Raw genomic sequence first — 27,509 nt, 5'->3', positions numbered from 1 at the left:
AAGATAGTAGGGTGAATGCCCCATTAAAACATCTAAAGAGATTATCCCATATAATAACAATCGTAGATTGAAATGGGATAAGGCTAACCTGAAGGAGGATGACCTAGGGGCAATTAAATCCCTGGTAGAGGGCCTGTCCTCCGATCTGGAGGCCTGGGTCTGTGAAAATGAGATTAGGATGCTGCCGCACTCCTCCCTCGACTCAGCTTACAAGGCTACAATAGATCATGTCAGCCAATTTTTTTATCTCGAAAGGAAAAAGCCACACGAAAACGATTACACCTCCCACTTCAAATAAACCTTGGTATACAGATCAGTGTAAGGGCAAAAGGAAAAATCTGACAAAAGCTGGTTAGAGCGGCCAGGAAGGACTACCTAAAAGCACTATCGTTGGCCAAACGCGAGTGGGAGGAACAGCATTGGCAGGACCTAGCCAATGCTGTGAGCAGAAGGAACCCGAACCTTTTTTGGGATCTGATTAATAGAACTAGGCAGAGGAAATCGCAACCATTAGCTGCTCACATAACCAGCCAGCAATGGTTTAGTCACTTTTTATCCCTATACGGAGGTAATGATGAACTAATCAGCCCAGGGGTAGCTAGTTTTGACGCTGGGGATACCCTAGGGGTGGATGACCTCCAATTTTCGATCACCGAGGTAGTGACGGCGATTAAACATCTATCCCCAAAGAAGGCGGCCGGGCCGGATGGGATCCCGGGGGACCTGTTGATCGCGGAGCCGCAGGCTTGGGCCAAGTTAATTGCCACAATTATGAACTTGATAACTAGAGGTCACCAGGTGCCAGACTCTTGGAAGGGGGCAGAGGTGGTAACTGTGTTCAAGAAGGGGGCAAGAGATGATCCCGCGAACTACAGACCTATCAGCTTGATAGACATAATCCAGAAAGTGGTTGGCAGGGTCATCATTTCAAGAGTAGACGATTGGATGGAGGAAGCCAGTATTCTCTCCCACCTTCAAGCTGGTTTTAGAAGGAAGGTAGGCACGATGGACCAGGTCTTTCGTTTTTTTGTTATCTATTGGAAGGCAGTTACCATCAAGAAAGGCAGTTTATACATGGCCTTCATAGATCTCAAGACGGCTTTTGACCTGGTCCCACGGGCAAAATTATGGGAGATCTTAGGAGAGATGGGATTTCCCAGTAGGCTCCCGAGTCTGATCGTAAAGCTCCACGAGGGGAACTATGCGAGGGTCAGATGGGGATCCCAGGGACAGTTAACAGATAGGGTCCCTGTGAGGAGAGGAGTACGCCAGGGCTGTGTTATGGCTCCGACCCTCTTTTCCCTATTCGTGAATGGAGTGGTGGACCATCTGAAAGGGGAGGAGACGGATGCCCCATCCCTGGCGGGGGAAAGAATCCCGACTCTACTCTTCGCCGACGACACCTTATTGATCTCCAAATCCCCAGTGGGTTTGCAAAAACTCTTGAACCGGTTTAGTTCTTTTTGTACCAACAGAGGCTTAACCATCAATACCTCGAAAACTAAACTGATGGCACTCTCCCCCTCTAAAAGATTTAAAAATAACTTCTTGCTCAATGGTGCGCCCCTGGAGCTGGTCAATTCATTTGACTATCTTGGTGTCCGGATAAACAGTCGAATGACCTGGAAGGACCACTTGGCCAAAATGTTACTCAGCCACCAAAGAGTATCCGGGGTGACCCTGAGAGAACTCCGTGAGTCAAGTAGCAAACCAGTCTCCCCTGCCATGGCGATCTATGAGGGCCAGATTCTCCCGGCGGCATTATATGGCTCCGAACTCTGGGGGTTTGAAAATGTCTCTGATCTATCGACAGCGAAAAATAAATTTTTAAGGAAGGTGGTGGCTCTCCCTGCTTCCACCCCGCTGGCCCCCCTGAGATTAGATCTGGGCAGAAGATCACTAAAGGACTTGGTAAGGCTACGCCCGTTGCTCTTTTGGACTCGTTTAAGAAGAACTGAGGAGCTCGCAAAATATGCTGAAGGGTTGGACGATCTTCTTTTGTTGGACACGGGGAAAAAAATAGGATGGCTGAAGGAATTGAGAGACCTGGTTCTCAACTTGGGTCTAAGGGATGCTTGGGAGTCACAAATGCCGCCACCCAAGGAAGTGATTAAAAAGATATATTGGGATTGGGTACAGAGTAATGCACTGAGGGTCATGGATGGGGGCTCACTCACGGACCAATTTCTGTTAATTAAATGGGTGAAAAAACTGGAACCCTTCCTTGACCTGATAACCAAACCTTTAGATCGAGCGCTATATCTAAAATTGAGATATGGGACGCTTCCGGTGCACGACTTCACAGCGAGGTGGTCGAACTCTGGTGCCCCCCAGCGTTCGTGCCCTGGCTGTGCAGCACCAAAGGAATCTGTGGCCCACCTATTTTTTGCCTGCCCCGCTTACAAAGCGGCACGGAAATTCTGGCTGAAACCTGTGTGTAGGGAATTGGGGCTGAGGTACCATAGCCAGGCACTACGCATACTTTCTACTGACTCTTCTTCCTCCATCATGATTTGCGGGGTGGCAAAATTCCTGGGCAGTGCGTGGGTGACGCGCTCCCGTCTACTGAAATTGCACACGGGGGGATCGACGGTCTGACGCTCGAAATAGCCTGTAGCAACTAGTGACTGTGGTGCATTTCTTCTTTTTATCTGTACTTTTTAAAAAAGTTTTACCGGATAGTAAAATGTATTATGTATATGTATTCTTTTATGGTGATTAATTTGCCGAATAAAGATATTTACTACTACTACTACTGCAGATTTTATAAAGCAATATATTGTTGCACCCGCTGGAACCTTCTAGTTGTGTGGACTTATAGGACTTGTAGGTTCACCAAAAACCCAGGGTACCCAGAGCTAAAAACTGAGCTGCGCCTTGCAATGGTTTTCATTGTGTACTGCAATTTATTTATTAAAATATAGAGTGAAAAATAGGCATCAAGGAAACCTATGTTTTTTCAAAATGACTTGTTTTTTTACACACATTCTTACATTTGGAAGGCAAACTACATAGAAAGACTACTGGTAATAACACTTGTTCTACTATTCTGTATTCCTCTAAGTCTCCCGAAGAAAATGGTACCTCACTTGTGTGGGTAGGCCTAGTGCCCGCAACAGGAAACAGTCCAACACACGTGTACAGCACATTTTTCCACTGTGCCTAGTTGTGGATTTTGTGCCCTAGCTCAGCCTGCACCTAGAAAACATAGCAAAATTATACATTTAACTAGATACCCAGGGGAATCCAGGATAGGGTCACTTGTGTGGATTTCTGTTACCCACAATCTTTTGCAAACCTCAAAATGTGTCTATAAAAAACAAATTTTCCACGCATTTCTGTGATGGGAAGGATTGAAATCTACGAGGAGCCACAAACTTCCAGCCGCCCAGCATACCCCCCCCCCCCTCCCACACCAAGTCTCCTGATAAAAATGGTACCTCACTTGTGTGGGTAGGCATTAGTGCCCATGAACAGGAAACTGCCCAAAACGCATTTTGGAAAGGTCACTTATTTCCACTGAAAACAGACACTTTTTTTGCAAAGTGTCTAGCTGTGAATTTTGGGCCCTAGCTCAGCCGTCACCTAGGGCAACCTAGCAAGTCTGTACATTTTTTAAAACTATACATCCAGTAGAATCAAGGATGGGGTGACTTGTGTGGCTCTCACCAGGTTCTGTAACCCTGAATCCCTTGCAAACCTCAAACTTTATAAAAAACAAAAAACACATTTTCCTCACATTTCTGTGATTGAAATTTCTGGAATCTGCACAAAGCCACAAACTTCCACCCAGCATGCCTTCAAGTCACCCGATAAAAATGGTACCTCACATGTGTGGGTAGGTCTAGTGCCTGCAACAAGAAATGGCCCAAAAATGTACTATGGAGACTTCAAAATTATTGATCACAAAACGACCTGGTTTTGAGAGGCATTCAGCTGCGTTTTTGGTCCCAGGATCCTGGCCATCTAGGGGAAACTACCAACCACAGACCGTTCTGAAAACTAAACACCCAGGGGAGTCCCAGGAGCTGCGGCTTGCATGGATCCCCCCAGCTTTTTCTTGCCTAGTATCCCCAGCAAACCTCAAATTTAACAAAAAATACGTTTTCCTCCCAATTTCGAGGGGGAAAGCTGTGGGATCACCAGGCCATCACAAATTTCCTAACACCAGAGTTGTTCCCCCAGGTCTCCCTATAAAAATGCTACCTCACTTGTGTGGGTGGGTCAAGTCGCCACAACAGGGAAGGGCCCAAAACTAAGCCTGGGCAGAGCTCCTTTATTGATGAGTTTGCCTAAAAGGGGTATGTTGGCGATAGGGTGTAAGTTGGCAAGTAAGTTGGCAAGATTATCCCAGTCCAGGTTTGTTTTTTTCAGTAGAGAAGACTCTGTCCTTTCTTCAAGGCATTCAGGAAAGTTCATTGACTGATAGAAGAATCCACTATATTCAGAAAGCATGTGGGGGTGTCTCCTCAAAGAATCTTATGATGACAAAGGAAGAATGTCATTTATAGGAGGTTGCTTTAAGGGACAACAGGTTTACAAGTTGAGTGTGTGGGAGGAGGTTCAAGAGAGGCCACTTGTGGGTGGAGTGAATAGGGACAGGAGGTAATGCGGCTATCCGTTTTGTGGATGTGGATGTGGGACCTGATTTTGTTGATCGTCATGGTGAAGAAGTGATTGATGGTGTTGCATCTGTCAACTGACAGTATCTTGCTTTTTTAAAGTTGCTTCATTAATAGAGTGTTCATGAGGGGCTTACCAAAATTGTGACCAAGGATTCTTAAGACATGCGTGAATGTATGCTATGATCACTGCAGAACAATGGATTGAACCACCTTGTGTTGGGATGGAAATGTCCCCTGCACTGGATGCACATCCCTGCCCAATGTTACCAGACTCCAATTGAATCCGGTATCCGGAATTTGTTTGGGCACTAAAACCCACAAAATTCTGCACAGAAGCAGAGACGTGGTCCCAAATGGACTCTGGGATCCAGAACCTGGCTCTTCCGTTAAGAGGGAAACACAAAAAGCATACTTCTTTGGTAACACAAGATTCCAATGCACAGTGAGTGGTCGAGGGAGAACCCGTTTCTGAATTAGAGTAGGACAGCCGCTTTCCTGCTCCCAGCAACGAGTACAATACCTACCGGCTTGCTTATGTAAAGTTCCATTTGCATTTAATTTTAGGCCCTGTGCTGGCCGCAACGTCAAGTGAGTGGTGTGTGTAGGGTGCCTGGTAGCAGGACCCATGTTGGTTCCAAGTGTATGTATGTTATAAGCCAGTTGGATCCATTTGGGATGGCCCTTGGCTTGACATGGCATAAGATGTAGGTGTTTTTTTGTTTGTTGTTTCTCTCTCTCTCTCTTTTTTGGTGTAGAAGAACAAAGTAAAAAGTTGCCTTGTGTGCCATGTCTACAACCCACTGCCCTGGCATAGATCAGTCACCCCCCTAGCTGGGTGCACTACACCAGTGGTGAGCGTACAAGTGCATGAGCCCTATACCCCTACAGTGTCTAAGTCCATTCTTAGACAGTGTAAGTACAGTGATGCCATTAAGAGTACATGGTGCTGGGAGTTTGTCATTACAAACTCCACAGCCCCATCATGGCTTTACTAAAACCTAGGAAGTTTGGTTTCATATTTCTCAGCATATTAAACTCGCACTGATGCCAGTGTGGGATTTAATGAAAATTGCACTCTGAGGGCATCTTAGAGATGCCCCCTGAAAAACTATCTAAGTCTAGTGTCCTGGCTGAGTGGCTGCTCGCCAGCTGCCACTACCAGCCATGTTTCTGGACCCCTAGGTCAAGATCCTCCGCTCTTGGAGTGCTGAAACAATGCACATTCTGGGATGAGGTGCCAAGCCTCCTCCCCAGGATGGACAGGGTCCAGGAAGGGGAAGCTTCAAAGGCTTGCCGCCTTTGTGAGTTAGCCTAGTCTTTTGCTGCTCCTAGCAACTGGCCTCCACCGGTTCTGATCCCCACTTTGGGCGGGAGACTCAGTGGGAAAACCAAATTAGGAGGAGAGGTGTGCCATCTTTGTGAACCCCACCCCTCAGGTGGGAGGGGGGCGAGGTGAAGCACAACACTCAGGCCCCACCATCTTGCAGATGGGGGAACCCAGCCAACCAAAGTGAGGCCTATGCCCACCTCCCACTGGAGGGTGTATCCACCCCGAGGAAGGGACCCATTGGTCCCGACCTGTAACACCCCTAAATCTAGTATTTAGGGGCAGCCCGAACCTAGCCTCCTCAGACAAAACCAGGGCTGAAAAGAAGAAGCAAGAAGGACAGACCAGCGTGTGGAGAGAAGAAGAGGACACCAACTGACTTTGCCCCAGCCCTACCAGCCTGTCCTGACCTCAGACCCCTCCAACAGAACCTCGGTGTATCCTGCAACCAACAGTCCCCGAAAACCCGGAGAACTTTTGTCTCCCGTGCGTACCGGAAGTGCTTAAAAGTAACTGCCTCGGACTCTGGCTAACTTCCAGAGTCTCCCCCACTCCATTCCCAGCGCCCTGAGCCGGAGCAAACCAGCACTCTAAGGAGGTCCACCTAGCGATCCTAGCATGAATCCCAGTGATCCCTGAACCTCTACAAGCTCCCAAATCAAACCTGCAGCCAAGAACTGAAAGGTCCCCTCAACTGCAACCGAAGAAGACACCTGGACCGACTCAGTCACCGAAGCTTTCCAGACACAGCAACTGCATCCGTCCGACTGACTCAGTCACTGCATGCTTCCGGTCACTGGACAACACCTCCCAAAGCCTCATCCGCCTCCACAGCAGCTGACCGACTCCAAGGGAACCGCAACAGAGACTGCAGCATCAGTCAAGACCGCATCCTACACCCGGCCGCCCCTGGTGGTGTAGTTCTTATGTTGGCCATTGGGCCCTACAGTGATGACCTCGACCCCAGGAGCTTTAGTCTCCCAATCTAGTGGCCTGCTCACCACAGTCCCCAATCCCACGACCATGCATAAACCGTTGGCTAACGTGTGGTCCATGCACTCTGTACCCAGCCGCCTCAGTGCACCTGGTGGTGCGACTCGAGTGCCCATTTGACTGAATCCTACCTGCAGACCTGTAAACTCAGTTCTGCCTTATGAGAACTACATGTGGCTCGTGAGTAACCCTAAGAACCTGTACTAAGTTTGCAAAACGCATTGACTCATTTTTGCTTTCCCCCAGGAAATGTACCAGCCTTGTATCTAGAGATACCTGGCTGTGTAAGAGATGTAATTACTAAGTAATTGTATTATAAATAATTCACTGCATTCAAACTGTATTTCTACTGTTTATGCTCGCAAAGTATTGCTATACTGTCCTTATCCAGGCCTGGCTTCATTATGGGAAATAAAGATAACGAAATTCTATTTTTTATACAAACCAATTGGTCGGAGTTCAGTCCTTGAGTGTGTTAAATCATCTCTTGCCTGAGGTGTACAATAAATGCTTAGCACGACCCTCTGATAAGGTCTTACTGCTCGCCCACATTACCAAAAAATAGAGAATAAGGTACTGTCTACTTTAACCCCTGCCTACCTTTGAGTTTCCACTGGACTCTGGGCACACTGTACCTTACTTTGGTACAGTATATATATAGAGCAATCTTCCTACAACAAGAAAAAACACTTTGCTCAAGTGAGTGGGCACGAAGTCGACTTGCATGAAACAGTGGTGCTCATGACCTTGTTCAAACAAAGACCAAGTTTTTCAACCAAGATTCCTGGGCACCTGTCTTTTTCGTACCCAAGGACTGCATCTTAAAGCCAGGACTCATAAATTCCCCAAAGCAAGTTCTGGAGCGAGTGCATTAAATGGGAAGATTCTGTCCGGTACGGAGTAACTGCACTTCTTTAATGTGAAAGAAGGAGTACCTGCACTTCTCAGCACGGGTGCAATACATTTAATGGGAGAGTGATGGCACTTCTCAGGGGCAAACATGTTCTATAAATAGTGGATACCTGCACTTCTATATTTCCATTTAAAGCACTGGCTCAAGACATGTGTACTTGACCGAGCAGCTGCACGTATTACTGGCCAATGAGAAGAGGAGGCTAGACTGCCAAAACGAGCCCGGATAACCGCAAGCGTGACTGCTCACCCCATTTAGAGAACAACTGTACACCGACACCCAGACAATCAAAGTGCATACCAACACTCAGGGAAAGGATGCGCATGAGAAACATTGACTTTGCTTGCTAAATGGATCTTCTTGGTGGGACTTTGAGTAATACATCAAATAAGCATATCAGTCAAGTGTAGGGACTGACCTCAGGGTTACAGACTACAGGAAATCTACTACACAGTGCTTAAATCAAGGGCTGTCCCCTTTTCCTCTGAAGTGAACCCCGTTGGCCGCGTGGTGATCATCCCAGAGGTGCTACTACTTTTTTATGTAACTTTGTATTTTGGTTTGGTCATGATCCTTGTCTTTTGTAAAAGAAAAAGCACAGGGCCTGACAGTCACAGATCGTGGCTATTGTGTAATGGCGGAGTTCCTAGGCTCTGCCCTCCACACTACCTCCTTCAAGAGCTCATCAACGCTAGCCTGAGTGTCAAGCACAGTAGAGGAGTTCCTGGCCCATTTTGCAGCACCATAGTAGGATGGGCCCCAGGGCAACAGTGGCAAATGACCACTGCTACCATGGTTGGGGTCTGGTAATCCTTGCATGCCCTCCGACCTGGAGAATGGGTTCTGACCGCTTGTGGTTCCCCCCATGTATAGCTAATTAGATCATTGATTAAAAACAATTGGCAACATATTCCCCCTAAAAACCCAGAAACTGTACAGAAACTCCACAGCCCTTCATCAAGAGATTTCACTCTGGCCCCCTTCCCTCATCCCCCCAAAAATACGACAGAGTTGTTGAGCTGCTTGGAAGTACTCCTTTAATTACTTGGAAGTACTCCTTTAATTTGTCCTTGTAGTGAGTCACAGAAAACAGTCTGACAAGTCACAATGTGAAGTCAACATCACTTTAATCATTCACTAGCCCAGCTTCTCTCAAGATCAATTACCAACCAACGGAACATGTCACCTATCTGGAGATAACCAGGGCCAAAAAAAGAGCTTATCCACAGATTCCACTTGTGTAATATTTTTGGATAAATTTCCCCAGAGGTCTACGTAGTGGATAGGGGTTCAGTGATTTAACGCCGAGCCACTACCACCCCCTCTAAACTATAGCGGAGGCAGCTTCGGAGTGTGAGGGGAGATTCGTATTAAACATTTGCAGATACCACCGCCTTGTACTGAGGGAGGCAGAAATTGTAGAAGGAACCCTGTTCAAAAGAAGTCATTTGCCTCCACTGAACCCAACAGCCCTTCTGAGCCTGCGCCACATCCATGCCTGGTTCGTAGGAGTGTGGATCCAGTACGAGTAGATGATGTCCTTGAGCGCCAGAGCAGAGTCCCAGAATCCCCTTGGAGGAGTTGTCGGTGTCCCCTCCCATCATCACAGGGGCCCCTATGCTCTGGAAGTGAGCGTGCAGCTCCTCCACAACTCCTGGAAACTCGTCTCCTTGGCGGACGTGAATTATCCGACAGGGAACATCGTAGAAATAGTCCATGCACAAGGCCACCTCAACAGAGCCAATCCAACTCCGGGAGCCCACGAAGGAAGTGGGCTTGTCCTGCATCTGCACCAGGGCCTCCTGGATCTGGCGCAGGGTTGGGATGGGCCTTTGCGGGACGGGGTCCTGGGCCACCACCCAGGAGCACATGGTCTGCAGTGTTCGGTAGCCGCAGCCCCAGCCCCGGTCGTCCACTCCATCACAGCCATAATGGTAATAGAGGTAGTCACCGCGGACTAGTGTGGTGTACTTGATCTGGCTAGTAGGTGGCGGAAGCCCCTCGTGCACATTTCGGGCAAATTCCATGTAAGCGGATTCAGGCAGCACATCACGATCAGAAGCTGTGAAGGCAGACAAACACAACAGAAGATTACAAGCAGTTGACTATGCACGCTGGCACAAGCACCCTACTTCTCAACACAAGCCAAAACCAAAAATCCTGACCGATTCGTAGCCGGGAGACAGACAGGAATGGCAGCAGATTAGTAAATATAAAGAGGAAGACATGGTAACATTAGTAGGCTGATTGACATACAGGGAAACAGAAAAACATGTAGACAAGGAAAACAGACCTGGAAACACACACAGGTGGTTTAAAGATAGAGGCATACACATATTGGAAGAGACAGAGTGATCTTCACAGGAAAATGCGCAAATAGATTGAGAAAAACAAACAGACATAAAAGAAAATGGAAACAATGTGAACACAGAGACAAAGAATAAGCATTTGCAATGCAGTAGATCTCACATTTGCAAGAGTTTAAGCTGGTGGCATTGTAAATGACAATGCTTTTAGATGATCTGTTTTCATAAATTTTTTTTTTTTAAACCTTTATTTATCAAATGCACGATACATACACAGCGTCTGCCTACAACCCCATCAGGCCGGCCGCTATGACAAATATTAAAAGAATAAAGAAAGACAATACGCAATAGAGGTGGCCCCTGAGCGTCCGTTATGATGTGGTGCACAATACAATAATCAAAGGATAGCGAAGGTTTAATTTGATAATTTTGTCGAAATAAAACAACAAAAAACAAACACATGGCATTATACTGGCTAGGTTCACAGGAGGGGGGGGGAAAGGGAAGGAGGATACATACACAGGAGCGAGTCTGACGTGGAGGGGTGATCATGGAGGGAGTATAGGATATGAGGAATATAGGAACTAAAACGGGAACGCCAATCATGGGTAGGAGGGGATAGTATCGTCCTAATCAAGTGGAGGGGAACAGATGTCACCACGGTACACGTTCCATTGCGCCCAAACCCTGGACCACTTTTTAGGACGACCCCGTGCCTCGTACACCGTCTTCTCTCGAAACATGCACCAGTCCATGTTGTCTTGAGCTATGTCCCTCTTGGCAACCATGTTGCCCAGAGTGACCCAGAATGTCTGGGCAGCCGTACAATCCGTAGGCTCCCACACATTGAGTAGGCAGCGCCGTGCCTCAGGAAGGAGGGGGACTCCAGTAACACGTCCCATCACATCATGCACCCTGGACCAGAAGGCCGAGACAACCGGGCATTCCCACAAGACATGAAGAAAGGTGCCATCCATACCACAACCACGTCTACACAGTCCATCCATCGCAAGCCCCATTCGTACCAGACGCATACCGGTCACATACACACGGTGGAGGATCTTCAATTGGACAAAACGAAGCCTGGCCGGAATAGCCACCTCTTTGGGGGAAGAAACAGCCGACTGCCAATCCTCGTCGTCTAATTCGAGCCCGTCTGCCGTCCAGGAGGCATGAAGCCTCCCCAGCAGGTCAGCCCTGTTGTTAATAAGTTTCTTATATATTAACGAGATTGTGCTGTCAGGGACGTGGCCATCGAGGATACGATCCTCCAGTGGGGATGACTGGGGAATATCAGTCCCAGGGGGAAAGGCTGAGGATAAGGCATGCCGAACCTGCATATACCGAAAATACTCCTTATCATCAAGCTGATATTCCAGCTTTACAGCTTCGAAGGACTTCACAGTGCCCCTGGCCCAAAGATCCTCCACCTTACTAATCCCAATCATATCCCACCTGTCAAACCCTTTCGTCCGCCAAAGGTTGCCCAGTCGATCAGAGTCATACAGGGGAGTCATACGCGTCAATTTGCCACTCCAGCCCGTAGCCACAGTCGCATCCTTCCAGGCACCCACCGCACACTTCGTAGGACCAGTAAGGAGACGGATTGGTGACTTCGAGTACAAAGCCCTATTGAAGTTGCCACCGGGCAGTAGAAATTTGTCCAGGGCAAAAGCAGGAGCGGGTTCCGAGGAATATGTTACGTGGTTAATTGCGCTTAAGTGCGAGGCCCAGTAATATCGTTTAATATCTGGTAAAGCGATACCGCCGTCGTACCAGGGGAGTGTGAGTTTAGACAATGCGATACGGGCACGTCCGTCCCAAATCAATTGCCGCTGTAGGCTTTCGATCTCACGGAAATAGCGAGCGGGGACCGGGTCGAAGAAATTCTGCAACGCATAGAGAAATCTAGGGAGCGACATCATTTTGAAAAGTGCCGCTTGCCCCAGCGGGGACAAGGGCAATTCACGCCACCGCCTCACATCCTGCTTAAGGCGACGGAGGGGAGCATAAAGATTCCGATCATATCGCACTGCGGAAACCGTGGAGACATAGATCCCCAAATATTTGAAACCATCGTCTGCCACCTGAATCGGAAACCTACAGGGCAGCGGCGGCAACACCCCCGCTATGGCATAGACACAGGACTTGGTCCAATTGATAACCAATCCGGAGTTCTTACCAAAGGAAGTGAGAACGTCAAAGAGCACGTTCAAGGACTTTTGGGGGGGAAGTGAAATAAAGGAGGATGTCGTCGGCGTAGAGTGAGACGCGATCTTCCAGATCCGGCGCCCACCGGATCCCTTTAATCGAGGGTTCCCACCGGAGCCATGCCGCAAGGGGCTCAAGCGCCAGCGCAAACAGAAGTGGGGAAAGCGGACACCCCTGACGGGTGCCACGTCCCAATGGAAATGGGTCAGAGCTTCTGCCATTCACCACAACTTGAGCCAGTGGTTGCTCATACAGAAGCCTCACCCACGCGATGAAGTTAGGGCCAAAGCCAAATTTGGAAAGGGCCGCCCACAGATAGGGCCATTCAATGGTGTCGAAAGCCATTGTGGCGTCCAGAGAGGCCACCACCGCTGGCTCAGCGAGAGTTGCAGCTCTCGCGAGAACACCATGGAGTCTGCGCAGATTAAGGGCCGTGTTCCGATGGGGTATGAAGCCGGATTGGTCTGGATGAATCAGGTCACAGATCACTGTCAACAACCGATTGGCCAAGACTTTGGCAAGGATTTTGGGTTCCGCGTTCAGCAAGGAAATGGGGCGGTAGGAGGTACAACGATCACGAGGCTTGCCATCCTTATAAATGACCACTATGGTGGCCAAGCGCTGTTCAAGCGGAAGGACTCCAGCCTCAAATGAGTCCAGAAACATGGCTCGCAGATGGGCAGCCATCTTATCTGGACGAAGTTTGTAGAGCTCGATAGGCAAACCATTAGGCCCCATCGCCTTGCCCGAGCGCAAGGATCTGATGGCGAGGGCAATCTCGTCCACCGTAAAGGGAGCCTCCAGAGCCAGTCCCTCCTCCTCCGAAACACAAGGAAGAGCAATATCACGCAACAGTAAACGGGAATCGGCCTCATCTCGATCACTCACTGGGGTATAAACCTTTCGAAAATGGTCCACAAAACAGTCAACAATCTCACCGGGGTCAGACACACATTCACCAGACTCACGGGTAATGACGGGCACCACACAATTCATTCTTTCAGCCTTATCCAGCCATGCAAGGAGTTTGCTAGCCTTGTCACCCACATCATACAAACGGCCCAGCTGATTTGCATGCATCAACTTAGCAGCATCAGTCACACAAGCTTTGTAATCCGCCTGCTTCAATTCCAGAGTGTGTAGAAGCGCCGGCGTATCACCCCACCCAGCTCACTTTCAAGTGCAGTAATTTCGGTCTCAAGGGCCAGCACGGCCTCCCTCCTAGTTTTCGGTTCAGCTGCAATAAGAGACAATGCGGATCCCCGTATAACCGTTTTAAAGGCCTCCCAGAGAACCGTAGGGGAGGTTACCGAACCCACATTCTCATCGAAATAACAATCAATAGCTTTCACCAAATCTGAGCGGAGCCGGGGGTTCCGAAAGTGCCAGGGCGGGACAGGGGGAACTCTGTTACCAGGAAGACCACCCACAGAGACCTCAATCAGCAAAGGGGAATGGTCTGAAATACCCCGGGGGAGATGACGAACTTCCCACACCAAGGATAGGGTAGAGGTCAGCATGAAAAAATAGTCTATCCTCGAGAGGCTGCCATGTGCACCAGAGTGGAAAGTATACTGCGTCTGGGTGGGGTGCAGCGAGCGCCAAACATCCACCAGACCAAAAGTTTCGGCCATGTCAGCGAGCCACATCTGTGACTGCGGCAGAACTCTAGGGGGCAGTCGATCACAATCACCAGACATCACAGAGTTAAAATCCCCACCCATAATCAGTAGACCATCGGGGAGACCAAGAAGAGTCTTGCCAAGATCAGCATATGTGGTTGTCTGCAGCCCCGGGGGAATATACACAGCCACTATCACAATTAGCTTCCCTTCCCATCTCCCCGAGACAGCAGCATAGCGTCCCCGATCATCTAGGGTGACATCATCAATCTCAAGGGCCAAGGAGGATTTAACCATTATACCCACTCCCCGGGAGCCAGACGTGAAACCAGCGTGGGCGACCAACCGGTAGCCCCGACGGTCAAGAGCTCTACAGGCATTACCAATCAAGTGGGTTTCTTGAAGTAACACAACATCAGGGGCATGACGTCTTATAAATTGTAACACAATGCCACGTTTAATTCTGTCACCCAAACCATTGATGTTCCAAGAAAGAACCTTCATCTCACCCCCCCCATCCCAAGAAGATCGACCCAACCCGAACCCCTCCCGGAACCACAAGTCAAGGATGTACGCAATCAGTAATGTACCATGAAAAAGGAAGAACAAGAAACACACAAAACAACCAAGTCCCCGCCAACCACCCCCCAACCAAGAACCCGTTACAACGCCCCCCACCCTGCACCCCTGCTGACTAAAGAGCCACCCCAAACTGCAGTGTGCCTGTCGCCCCATCTGATCTACACAAAGAAACCCCCGAGGAGGAAGGGAGAAACCACCCCAACCCGCCCCACCACGGGCATAATCATAAAGCATACGATATAAGTTACTCTGTAGAGTTCACAGTCCATGGCCGGACCCTAGGGGCCCCAATTCAGTCCTGGGTCGTTGCACCGCCGTCCGCGCCTCCGGGGCCTCCGCTCTCGGTGTCATCTTTTGGCAGTGAGTCCAACCAGTCACTGGCACTATCTGGTTGATCGAAGAAGTAGGCACGTTCCCTGTATTCAATCCGCAGGCGAGCAGGATACAACATAGCATATTTCAGTCCCAAATCCCTCAAGCGACGCTTTACTCCAAGGAATCCAGAACGTTGCTGTTGCACTTGAGGAGTGAAGTCAGGATAGATCGAGACAGAGTTATTATCGAACTTCAACAGGCCGTGCTTGCGGGCGGCCTGAAGGATATCGTCTCTGTCCCGAAAGTGAAACAGCCTAGCAATGATAGGCCTCGGGGGACCCCCCGGCTTTACCTGCCCACCCGGGAAGCGATAAGTACGCTTGACCGCAAAAAACTTGCTGAGGCCTGCGGGAGCGAGTTAAGCGACAATTAGTTCCTCAACCAGTAGATCGATCGAGGCAGCACCATTGTCCTCCGGCACTCCGACTAGGCGAATGTTGTTCCGCCGGGCCCTATTGTCGTAGTCCTCCATGCGTTTGAACAACAGGTCTTGCGAGGAATGTAAATTCCCAATCTCCGACTGCGCTTCCGCCATGTCCGTCACCAAACTCGATGCCTTCAGGTCCAACGCCTTGACCCTTTCGTTTGTCTTGGCCAGGTCGGCACGAATAAGAGTAACATCAACCGCCACCGTGTCAATCTTCGACACGATGGCCTCATACTGTTGACTCATATCGGCCTTGAGTCCCGCAATGGCGGCCAGTAGGTCCTGAAGGGACACTTCAGAGGAAGTCGCCATATCCGTCTTCGGGTCTTCCGAGCCACGGCTGGCAGCACTGGGGGAACCTCTCGGCTGCGTATAGCGTTCGATCCTGTTGGACTGGACCGACCCCCCACGAGTATTGGTCTTCCTGCGCTTCTCCATCTCGGATTTCGTCGCCATGTTGAATTCAGCACCCCACGGGGACAACCCGGGTGCAGATGAATGTCGACGAGTCCCGACCCCAAAAGTCTGGTTTTGCAAAGAAATTGTCGCGGGCCACCTAGCCGGCACCGCGAAAAAGAGTGTTGCCAGTGAAAGCAGCAGACCAGGATGAAGTAGCAGGTCACAGGGAGTCAGGACACGAGAGGGCTAGAAACCGAAAGTGAAAGTGGCACACCATCGGTGAAGCAAATGCCAGGCAGCCGTTGTTGTTGCATTACTGCTCGGCCATCCAAGGCAACAAAGACCCCGGTCCCGTCCGGGGTTAGGCCAGGAAGTTAGAGACGATGTAAAAATGGTCCCCGAAGTCCGATCTCGGCCCAAAAAAGATCGTCAGTATCAGTGAGAGTAACACTTCAAAAGCCAGTCGAAGTGACCAGGATAGCTGAAGGATAAATCAAGAAGGGCGGCGCGGGTCTCGGGAGCTCTCTGCTCACGCGACCATCTTGGATGCCCGCGTAGCTCCTCCTCCTGTTTTCATAATTAACACATAATTTATTTATTTGAAAAGTTATATAGAGCGTGGACGAGACCCAAATGGGTTTTAGCGCGCTGTACAAAGTAACAAACGTTGGCATGAGGTAACAGCACGAGTACACTACAATAAGAAATACCTTAAACATAAAATTACAAGGGGGAGCAAGGGGAAGACTAAATAAGTGATTACCAGGTATCTGCCCTACTAGTAGGCGCAGTGCAGTTCTAGCAAAGCAGTATGTCAAAACGACTACAAAACATTTTAAAACGATTGTCAAACAGGAGAAGGAATTGACTAGCAAATGGCATCAGGACTATTGCTGATAAAGTTCATTCAGGAGTAGCCATTTGACATGTTTTTGAAAGAAACAGTTGAAGGGTTGGATCAGATCTCAGGAGGAAGGGCATTCCAAATTCTTGGAGCATGCCGGATAAGGCAGAGTTGTAAGTTCTTTTCTTGTTGAATTTGGGAGCTTTCAGTAGTAGAGTATTAGAGTTTCTTAAATTGTGTTTAGAGCCAGAGAGCTCACGTTTCTTTGCCAGGTAAACGGGGGTGTTGTAGTAAATAGTTGTATTCGTCAGGCAGGCTATCTTGAAGAGGATCCTTGCTTCAATGGAAAGACAGTTAAGTTGAATTAAGTCACGTGTGATATGGTCATGTTTTCTGGAGTCCGTGACGAGTGAGGCAGAGGCGTGCGTAGTAGCTCTTAGAGGAGCTAACCTAGCCTTGGGAAGCCCAGCAAGGGTCACCAAACCATATTCCAGTCGTGAGATAAGGGAACGGACTGCTAACTGGATGTCCTCAGGGGGTACGAAAGGCTTGATTTTCCTAAGCGTGTTGAGCTGATGATTGGCACTCCTAATGGTGGCACTGATCTGCACTTGCATATTTAGGTATTTGTCCAGGGTGACGCCTACAGAGATAGCAGAGTCAACAATATGAGGGGTGCAGCTGAATGCGGAAATCTTATCCAGTTTTGGGAAAGTGCCAAATGGTTACGGGGGTAATCAGGAGAAATTCTGTTTCGAGGGTATTTAATAACAGAGGATTAAGCGTTCGCCATTGTTGAGTGTTTTTGAAGCACATCATTAAGAGTTTTTATGTCATCTGGAGAGGAAATCTTCAAACAAAGTTGTGTGTCAAGTGCGTGCATATGGTATTGAATGCGAGCGTAGTTCAGAATAGATATAGGTCCATGATGAAGGTGAAGAGCGTGGGAGACTGTGCCGAACCTTGAGGTACCCGAATAGTGATCGGGGTACTAGCAGCAAGCGATTGGTTGACTTTGATTCTTTGGGGATGGTTATGTAGGAAAGAGACAAACCAATTTAAGACAGGGCCAGATAACTCCATCCTATGTTGAAGAAAATCGAATCAGGTCATCATGTTTGATAGTGTCAAATGCAGAGAACAAGTCCAGGAGAATCGGAAGACAAGGAATACCTTGGTCAAGAGATCTCAAAACATCATCAACAATGTGATTTAGAGCAGTTTCTACACTGTGCCCTCCTCTAAAGCCTGACTGGTAGAGTTAAAGGAACTGAAATTAAAATTTCATATAATTAAAAGGCATTGTCATTTACAATGCCAATAGCTCAACCTCTTGTAAATGCGAGACCTATTTCATTTAAAAAAAGCGACCGCCATTGTCTCGGGCATCTTGGAAAGTGAAAGCATGCATGGTGTGCTAAATGTTGCAAGAACGATTTACAAAAGGGGGTGGTGATGAACAGAGTGTCTGAATTGAGCAGACCACTCTTACCCAGTCCAAAGATCAGGGCTTGATCCATCACCGTTATTTATCTCACTGCCCCATCCCAGCTCAGAATCTGGCTATATGCAAATCAGTCTGTCCCTGGCCCAGTGCATCATGGGAACAGGGCAGACTAAACTACCAAGCCAATTCTTTACCAGAAAGGAGACAAGCTACCGGGGACCGGTTTCTGGCATTTCAGCCTCTTCGGCCCGGCTTGCTTGAATCCTGATGGAGCAGTGAGAAAGGGACTCATGTCTGAGCATACCCTGCCACACCTATAGTGGCCAAAATCGATTTACAAAAGGGGGTGGTGATGAACAGAGTGTCTGAATTGAGCAGACCACTCTTACCCAGTCCAAAGATCAGGGCTTGATCCATCACCGTTATTTATCTCACTGCCCCATCCCAGCTCAGAATCTGGCTATATGCAAATCAGTCTGTCCCTGGCCCAGTGCATCATGGGAACAGGGCAGACTAAACTACCAAGCCAATTCTTTACCAGAAAGGAGACAAGCTACCGGGGACCGGTTTCTGGCATTTCAGCCTCTTCGGCCCGGCTTGCTTGAATCCTGATGGAGCAGTGAGAAAGGGACTCATGTCTGAGCATACCCTGCCACACCTATAGTGGCCAAAATCGATTTACAAAAGGGGGTGGTGATGAACAGAGTGTCTGAATTGAGCAGACCACTCTTACCCAGTCCAAAGATCAGGGCTTGATCCATCACCGTTATTTATCTCACTGCCCCATCCCAGCTCAGAATCTGGCTATATGCAAATCAGTCTGTCCCTGGCCCAGTGCATCATGGGAACAGGGCAGACTAAACTACCAAGCCAATTCTTTACCAGAAAGGAGACAAGCTACCGGGGACCGGTTTCTGGCATTTCAGCCTCTTCGGCCCGGCTTGCTTGAATCCTGATGGAGCAGTGAGAAAGGGACTCATGTCTGAGCATACCCTGCCACACCTATAGTGGCCAAAATCGATTTACAAAAGGGGGTGGTGATGAACAGAGTGTCTGAATTGAGCAGACCACTCTTACCCAGTCCAAAGATCAGGGCTTGATCCATCACCGTTATTTATCTCACTGCCCCGTCCCAGCTCAGAATCTGGCTATATGCAAATCAGTCTGTCCCTGGCCCAGTGCATCATGGGAACAGGGCAGACTAAACTACCAAGCCAATTCTTTACCAGAAAGGAGACAAGCTACCGGGGACCGGTTTCTGGCATTTCAGCCTCTTCGGCCCGGCTTGCTTGAATCCTGATGGAGCAGTGAGAAAGGGACTCATGTCTGAGCATACCCTGCCACACCTATAGTGGCCAAAATCGATTTACAAAAGGGGGTGGTGATGAACAGAGTGTCTGAATTGAGCAGACCACTCTTACCCAGTCCAAAGATCAGGGCTTGATCCATCACCGTTATTTATCTCACTGCCCCATCCCAGCTCAGAATCTGGCTATATGCAAATCAGTCTGTCCCTGGCCCAGTGCATCATGGGAACAGGGCAGACTAAACTACCAAGCCAATTCTTTACCAGAAAGGAGACAAGCTACCGGGGACCGGTTTCTGGCATTTCAGCCTCTTCGGCCCGGCTTGCTTGAATCCTGATGGAGCAGTGAGAAAGGGACTCATGTCTGAGCATACCCTGCCACACCTATAGTGGCCAAAATCGATTTACAAAAGGGGGTGGTGATGAACAGAGTGTCTGAATTGAGCAGACCACTCTTACCCAGTCCAAAGATCAGGGCTTGATCCATCACCGTTATTTATCTCACTGCCCCATCCCAGCTCAGAATCTGGCTATATGCAAATCAGTCTGTCCCTGGCCCAGTGCATCATGGGAACAGGGCAGACTAAACTACCAAGCCAATTCTTTACCAGAAAGGAGACAAGCTACCGGGGACCGGTTTCTGGCATTTCAGCCTCTTCGGCCCGGCTTGCTTGAATCCTGATGGAGCAGTGAGAAAGGGACTCATGTCTGAGCATACCCTGCCACACCTATAGTGGCCAAAATCGATTTACAAAAGGGGGTGGTGATGAACAGAGTGTCTGAATTGAGCAGACCACTCTTACCCAGTCCAAAGATCAGGGCTTGATCCATCACCGTTATTTATCTCACTGCCCCATCCCAGCTCAGAATCTGGCTATATGCAAATCAGTCTGTCCCTGGCCCAGTGCATCATGGGAACAGGGCAGACTAAACTACCAAGCCAATTCTTTACCAGAAAGGAGACAAGCTACCGGGGACCGGTTTCTGGCATTTCAGCCTCTTCGGCCCGGCTTGCTTGAATCCTGATGGAGCAGTGAGAAAGGGACTCATGTCTGAGCATACCCTGCCACACCTATAGTGGCCAAAATCGATTTACAAAAGGGGGTGGTGATGAACAGAGTGTCTGAATTGAGCAGACCACTCTTACCCAGTCCAAAGATCAGGGCTTGATCCATCACCGTTATTTATCTCACTGCCCCATCCCAGCTCAGAATCTGGCTATATGCAAATCAGTCTGTCCCTGGCCCAGTGCATCATGGGAACAGGGCAGACTAAACTACCAAGCCAATTCTTTACCAGAAAGGAGACAAGCTACCGGGGACCGGTTTCTGGCATTTCAGCCTGAATTGGCTTTTGTAGTTTGGTTTGCCCTGTTCCCATCATGCACTGGGACAGGAACAGACTAATTTGCATACAGCCAGGTTCTGAAACTGGGATGGTGCAGTGAGCTAAAAAACGGTGTTGGATCTAGCCCTGATCTCTTGACTGGGTGAGAGTATTCTGTTTAATTCAGAGACTCTGTCCCTCACCACCCCTTGTTGTAAATATTTTTGTCCACCCTAAGCGTGGAAGGGTATGCTCAGATGTGAGTCCCTTGCTCATTGCACCATCAGGATTCAAGCAAGCCGGGCCGAAGAGGCTGAAATGCCAGAAACCGGTCCCCGGTAGCTTGTTTCCTTCCCAGTGTAAGAATTGGCTTTTGTAGTTTGGTTTGCCCTGTTCCCATCATGCACTGGGACAGGAACAGACTAATTTGCATACAGCCAGGTTCTGAAACTGGGATGGTGCAGTGAGCTAAAAAACGGTGTTGGATCTAGCCCTGATCTCTTGACTGGGTGAGAGTATTCTGTTTAATTCAGAGACTCTGTCCCTCACCACCCCTTGTTGTAAATATTTTTGTCCACCCTAAGCGTGGAAGGGTATGCTCAGATGTGAGTCCCTTGCTCATTGCACCATCAGGATTCAAGCAAGCCGGGCCGAAGAGGCTGAAATGCCAGAAACCGGTCCCCGGTAGCTTGTTTCCTTCCCAGTGTAAGAATTGGCTTTTGTAGTTTGGTTTGCCCTGTTCCCATCATGCACTGGGACAGGAACAGACTAATTTGCATACAGCCAGGTTCTGAAACTGGGATGGTGCAGTGAGCTAAAAAACGGTGTTGGATCTAGCCCTGATCTCTTGACTGGGTGAGAGTATTCTGTTTAATTCAGAGACTCTGTCCCTCACCACCCCTTGTTGTAAATATTTTTGTCCACCCTAAGCGTGGAAGGGTATGCTCAGATGTGAGTCCCTTGCTCATTGCACCATCAGGATTCAAGCAAGCCGGGCCGAAGAGGCTGAAATGCCAGAAACCGGTCCCCGGTAGCTTGTTTCCTTCCCAGTGTAAGAATTGGCTTTTGTAGTTTGGTTTGCCCTGTTCCCATCATGCACTGGGACAGGAACAGACTAATTTGCATACAGCCAGGTTCTGAAACTGGGATGGTGCAGTGAGCTAAAAAACGGTGTTGGATCTAGCCCTGATCTCTTGACTGGGTGAGAGTATTCTGTTTAATTCAGAGACTCTGTCCCTCACCACCCCTTGTTGTAAATATTTTTGTCCACCCTAAGCGTGGAAGGGTATGCTCAGATGTGAGTCCCTTGCTCATTGCACCATCAGGATTCAAGCAAGCCGGGCCGAAGAGGCTGAAATGCCAGAAACCGGTCCCCGGTAGCTTGTTTCCTTCCCAGTGTAAGAATTGGCTTTTGTAGTTTGGTTTGCCCTGTTCCCATCATGCACTGGGACAGGAACAGACTAATTTGCATACAGCCAGGTTCTGAAACTGGGATGGTGCAGTGAGCTAAAAAACGGTGTTGGATCTAGCCCTGATCTCTTGACTGGGTGAGAGTATTCTGTTTAATTCAGAGACTCTGTCCCTCACCACCCCTTGTTGTAAATATTTTTGTCCACCCTAAGCGTGGAAGGGTATGCTCAGATGTGAGTCCCTTGCTCATTGCACCATCAGGATTCAAGCAAGCCGGGCCGAAGAGGCTGAAATGCCAGAAACCGGTCCCCGGTAGCTTGTTTCCTTCCCAGTGTAAGAATTGGCTTTTGTAGTTTGGTTTGCCCTGTTCCCATCATGCACTGGGACAGGAACAGACTAATTTGCATACAGCCAGGTTCTGAAACTGGGATGGTGCAGTGAGCTAAAAAACGGTGTTGGATCTAGCCCTGATCTCTTGACTGGGTGAGAGTATTCTGTTTAATTCAGAGACTCTGTCCCTCACCACCCCTTGTTGTAAATATTTTTGTCCACCCTAAGCGTGGAAGGGTATGCTCAGATGTGAGTCCCTTGCTCATTGCACCATCAGGATTCAAGCAAGCCGGGCCGAAGAGGCTGAAATGCCAGAAACCGGTCCCCGGTAGCTTGTTTCCTTCCCAGTGTAAGAATTGGCTTTTGTAGTTTGGTTTGCCCTGTTCCCATCATGCACTGGGACAGGAACAGACTAATTTGCATACAGCCAGGTTCTGAAACTGGGATGGTGCAGTGAGCTAAAAAACGGTGTTGGATCTAGCCCTGATCTCTTGACTGGGTGAGAGTATTCTGTTTAATTCAGAGACTCTGTCCCTCACCACCCCTTGTTGTAAATATTTTTGTCCACCCTAAGCGTGGAAGGGTATGCTCAGATGTGAGTCCCTTGCTCATTGCACCATCAGGATTCAAGCAAGCCGGGCCGAAGAGGCTGAAATGCCAGAAACCGGTCCCCGGTAGCTTGTTTCCTTCCCAGTGTAAGAATTGGCTTTTGTAGTTTGGTTTGCCCTGTTCCCATCATGCACTGGGACAGGAACAGACTAATTTGCATACAGCCAGGTTCTGAAACTGGGATGGTGCAGTGAGCTAAAAAACGGTGTTGGATCTAGCCCTGATCTCTTGACTGGGTGAGAGTATTCTGTTTAATTCAGAGACTCTGTCCCTCACCACCCCTTGTTGTAAATATTTTTGTCCACCCTAAGCGTGGAAGGGTATGCTCAGATGTGAGTCCCTTGCTCATTGCACCATCAGGATTCAAGCAAGCCGGGCCGAAGAGGCTGAAATGCCAGAAACCGGTCCCCGGTAGCTTGTTTCCTTCCCAGTGTAAGAATTGGCTTTTGTAGTTTGGTTTGCCCTGTTCCCATCATGCACTGGGACAGGAACAGACTAATTTGCATACAGCCAGGTTCTGAAACTGGGATGGTGCAGTGAGCTAAAAAACGGTGTTGGATCTAGCCCTGATCTCTTGACTGGGTGAGAGTATTCTGTTTAATTCAGAGACTCCGTCCCTCACCACCCCTTGTTGTAAATATTTTTGTCCACCCTAAGCGTGGAAGGGTATGCTCAGATGTGAGTCCCTTGCTCATTGCACCATCAGGATTCAAGCAAGCCGGGCCGAAGAGGCTGAAATGCCAGAAACCGGTCCCCGGTAGCTTGTTTCCTTCCCAGTGTAAGAATTGGCTTTTGTAGTTTGGTTTGCCCTGTTCCCATCATGCACTGGGACAGGAACAGACTAATTTGCATACAGCCAGGTTCTGAAACTGGGATGGTGCAGTGAGCTAAAAAACGGTGTTGGATCTAGCCCTGATCTCTTGACTGGGTGAGAGTATTCTGTTTAATTCAGAGACTCTGTCCCTCACCACCCCTTGTTGTAAATATTTTTGTCCACCCTAAGCGTGGAAGGGTATGCTCAGATGTGAGTCCCTTGCTCATTGCACCATCAGGATTCAAGCAAGCCGGGCCGAAGAGGCTGAAATGCCAGAAACCGGTCCCCGGTAGCTTGTTTCCTTCCCAGTGTAAGAATTGGCTTTTGTAGTTTGGTTTGCCCTGTTCCCATCATGCACTGGGACAGGAACAGACTAATTTGCATACAGCCAGGTTCTGAAACTGGGATGGTGCAGTGAGCTAAAAAACGGTGTTGGATCTAGCCCTGATCTCTTGACTGGGTGAGAGTATTCTGTTTAATTCAGAGACTCTGTCCCTCACCACCCCTTGTTGTAAATATTTTTGTCCACCCTAAGCGTGGAAGGGTATGCTCAGATGTGAGTCCCTTGCTCATTGCACCATCAGGATTCAAGCAAGCCGGGCCGAAGAGGCTGAAATGCCAGAAACCGGTCCCCGGTAGCTTGTTTCCTTCCCAGTGTAAGAATTGGCTTTTGTAGTTTGGTTTGCCCTGTTCCCATCATGCACTGGGACAGGAACAGACTAATTTGCATACAGCCAGGTTCTGAAACTGGGATGGTGCAGTGAGCTAAAAAACGGTGTTGGATCTAGCCCTGATCTCTTGACTGGGTGAGAGTATTCTGTTTAATTCAGAGACTCTGTCCCTCACCACCCCTTGTTGTAAATATTTTTGTCCACCCTAAGCGTGGAAGGGTATGCTCAGATGTGAGTCCCTTGCTCATTGCACCATCAGGATTCAAGCAAGCCGGGCCGAAGAGGCTGAAATGCCAGAAACCGGTCCCCGGTAGCTTGTTTCCTTCCCAGTGTAAGAATTGGCTTTTGTAGTTTGGTTTGCCCTGTTCCCATCATGCACTGGGACAGGAACAGACTAATTTGCATACAGCCAGGTTCTGAAACTGGGATGGTGCAGTGAGCTAAAAAACGGTGTTGGATCTAGCCCTGATCTCTTGACTGGGTGAGAGTATTCTGTTTAATTCAGAGACTCTGTCCCTCACCACCCCTTGTTGTAAATATTTTTGTCCACCCTAAGCGTGGAAGGGTATGCTCAGATGTGAGTCCCTTGCTCATTGCACCATCAGGATTCAAGCAAGCCGGGCCGAAGAGGCTGAAATGCCAGAAACCGGTCCCCGGTAGCTTGTTTCCTTCCCAGTGTAAGAATTGGCTTTTGTAGTTTGGTTTGCCCTGTTCCCATCATGCACTGGGACAGGAACAGACTAATTTGCATACAGCCAGGTTCTGAAACTGGGATGGTGCAGTGAGCTAAAAAACGGTGTTGGATCTAGCCCTGATCTCTTGACTGGGTGAGAGTATTCTGTTTAATTCAGAGACTCTGTCCCTCACCACCCCTTGTTGTAAATATTTTTGTCCACCCTAAGCGTAGAAGGGTATGCTCAGATGTGAGTCCCTTGCTCATTGCACCATCAGGATTCAAGCAAGCCGGGCCGAAGAGGCTGAAATGCCAGAAACCGGTCCCCGGTAGCTTGTTTCCTTCCCAGTGTAGGAATTGGCTTTTGTAGTTTGGTTTGCCCTGTTCCCATCATGCACTGGGACAGGAACAGACTAATTTGCATACAGCCAGGTTCTGAAACTGGGATGGTGCAGTGAGCTAAAAAACGGTGTTGGATCTAGCCCTGATCTCTTGACTGGGTGAGAGTATTCTGTTTAATTCAGAGACTCTGTCCCTCACCACCCCTTGTTGTAAATATTTTTGTCCACCCTAAGCGTGGAAGGGTATGCTCAGATGTGAGTCCCTTGCTCATTGCACCATCAGGATTCAAGCAAGCCGGGCTGAAGAGGCTGAAATGCCAGAAACCGGTCCCCGGTAGCTTGTTTCCTTCCCAGTGTAAGAATTGGCTTTTGTAGTTTGGTTTGCCCTGTTCCCATCATGCACTGGGACAGGAACAGACTAATTTGCATACAGCCAGGTTCTGAAACTGGGATGGTGCAGTGAGCTAAAAAACGGTGTTGGATCTAGCCCTGATCTCTTGACTGGGTGAGAGTATTCTGTTTAATTCAGAGACTCTGTCCCTCACCACCCCTTGTTGTAAATATTTTTGTCCACCCTAAGCGTGGAAGGGTATGCTCAGATGTGAGTCCCTTGCTCATTGCACCATCAGGATTCAAGCAAGCCGGGCCGAAGAGGCTGAAATGCCAGAAACCGGTCCCCGGTAGCTTGTTTCCTTCCCAGTGTAAGAATTGGCTTTTGTAGTTTGGTTTGCCCTGTTCCCATCATGCACTGGGACAGGAACAGACTAATTTGCATACAGCCAGGTTCTGAAACTGGGATGGTGCAGTGAGCTAAAAAACGGTGTTGGATCTAGCCCTGATCTCTTGACTGGGTGAGAGTATTCTGTTTAATTCAGAGACTCTGTCCCTCACCACCCCTTGTTGTAAATATTTTTGTCCACCCTAAGCGTGGAAGGGTATGCTCAGATGTGAGTCCCTTGCTCATTGCACCATCAGGATTCAAGCAAGCCGGGCCGAAGAGGCTGAAATGCCAGAAACCGGTCCCCGGTAGCTTGTTTCCTTCCCAGTGTAAGAATTGGCTTTTGTAGTTTGGTTTGCCCTGTTCCCATCATGCACTGGGACAGGAACAGACTAATTTGCATACAGCCAGGTTCTGAAACTGGGATGGTGCAGTGAGCTAAAAAACGGTGTTGGATCTAGCCCTGATCTCTTGACTGGGTGAGAGTATTCTGTTTAATTCAGAGACTCTGTCCCTCACCACCCCTTGTTGTAAATATTTTTGTCCACCCTAAGCGTGGAAGGGTATGCTCAGATGTGAGTCCCTTGCTCATTGCACCATCAGGATTCAAGCAAGCCGGGCCGAAGAGGCTGAAATGCCAGAAACCGGTCCCCGGTAGCTTGTTTCCTTCCCAGTGTAAGAATTGGCTTTTGTAGTTTGGTTTGCCCTGTTCCCATCATGCACTGGGACAGGAACAGACTAATTTGCATACAGCCAGGTTCTGAAACTGGGATGGTGCAGTGAGCTAAAAAACGGTGTTGGATCTAGCCCTGATCTCTTGACTGGGTGAGAGTATTCTGTTTAATTCAGAGACTCTGTCCCTCACCACCCCTTGTTGTAAATATTTTTGTCCACCCTAAGCGTGGAAGGGTATGCTCAGATGTGAGTCCCTTGCTCATTGCACCATCAGGATTCAAGCAAGCCGGGCCGAAGAGGCTGAAATGCCAGAAACCGGTCCCCGGTAGCTTGTTTCCTTCCCAGTGTAAGAATTGGCTTTTGTAGTTTGGTTTGCCCTGTTCCCATCATGCACTGGGACAGGAACAGACTAATTTGCATACAGCCAGGTTCTGAAACTGGGATGGTGCAGTGAGCTAAAAAACGGTGTTGGATCTAGCCCTGATCTCTTGACTGGGTGAGAGTATTCTGTTTAATTCAGAGACTCTGTCCCTCACCACCCCTTGTTGTAAATATTTTTGTCCAC

At 48.8% G+C, this 27,509-nt stretch overlaps 1 protein-coding gene across 2 annotated transcripts in view; it reads right to left on the bottom strand.

The window, feature by feature from the left end:
- Window positions 1–8,968: 8,968 nt before the first annotated feature.
- Window positions 8,969–27,509, bottom strand: part of UFSP1 (UFM1 specific peptidase 1) — a 28,957-nt gene continuing 10,416 nt past the window's right edge. For both annotated transcript variants that reach the window (XM_086946120.1, XM_086946119.1), the window contains exon 2: window positions 8,969–9,920. In XM_086946120.1, the coding sequence (XP_086802246.1) occupies window positions 9,229–9,885 (657 nt within the window). In that variant the 5' untranslated portion in view covers window positions 9,886–9,920 and the 3' untranslated portion in view covers window positions 8,969–9,228. The remainder of the gene's footprint in view (window positions 9,921–27,509) is intronic.

The sequence above is a fragment of the Lissotriton vulgaris genome, chromosome 12, assembly GCF_964263255.1.
Source record: "Lissotriton vulgaris chromosome 12, aLisVul1.2, whole genome shotgun sequence".
In the NCBI taxonomy this organism is placed as follows: Eukaryota; Metazoa; Chordata; class Amphibia; order Caudata; family Salamandridae; genus Lissotriton; species Lissotriton vulgaris.
The sequence above is the reverse complement of the archived record's forward strand: the minus strand, read 5'-3'. Positions and strand labels throughout refer to the sequence as shown.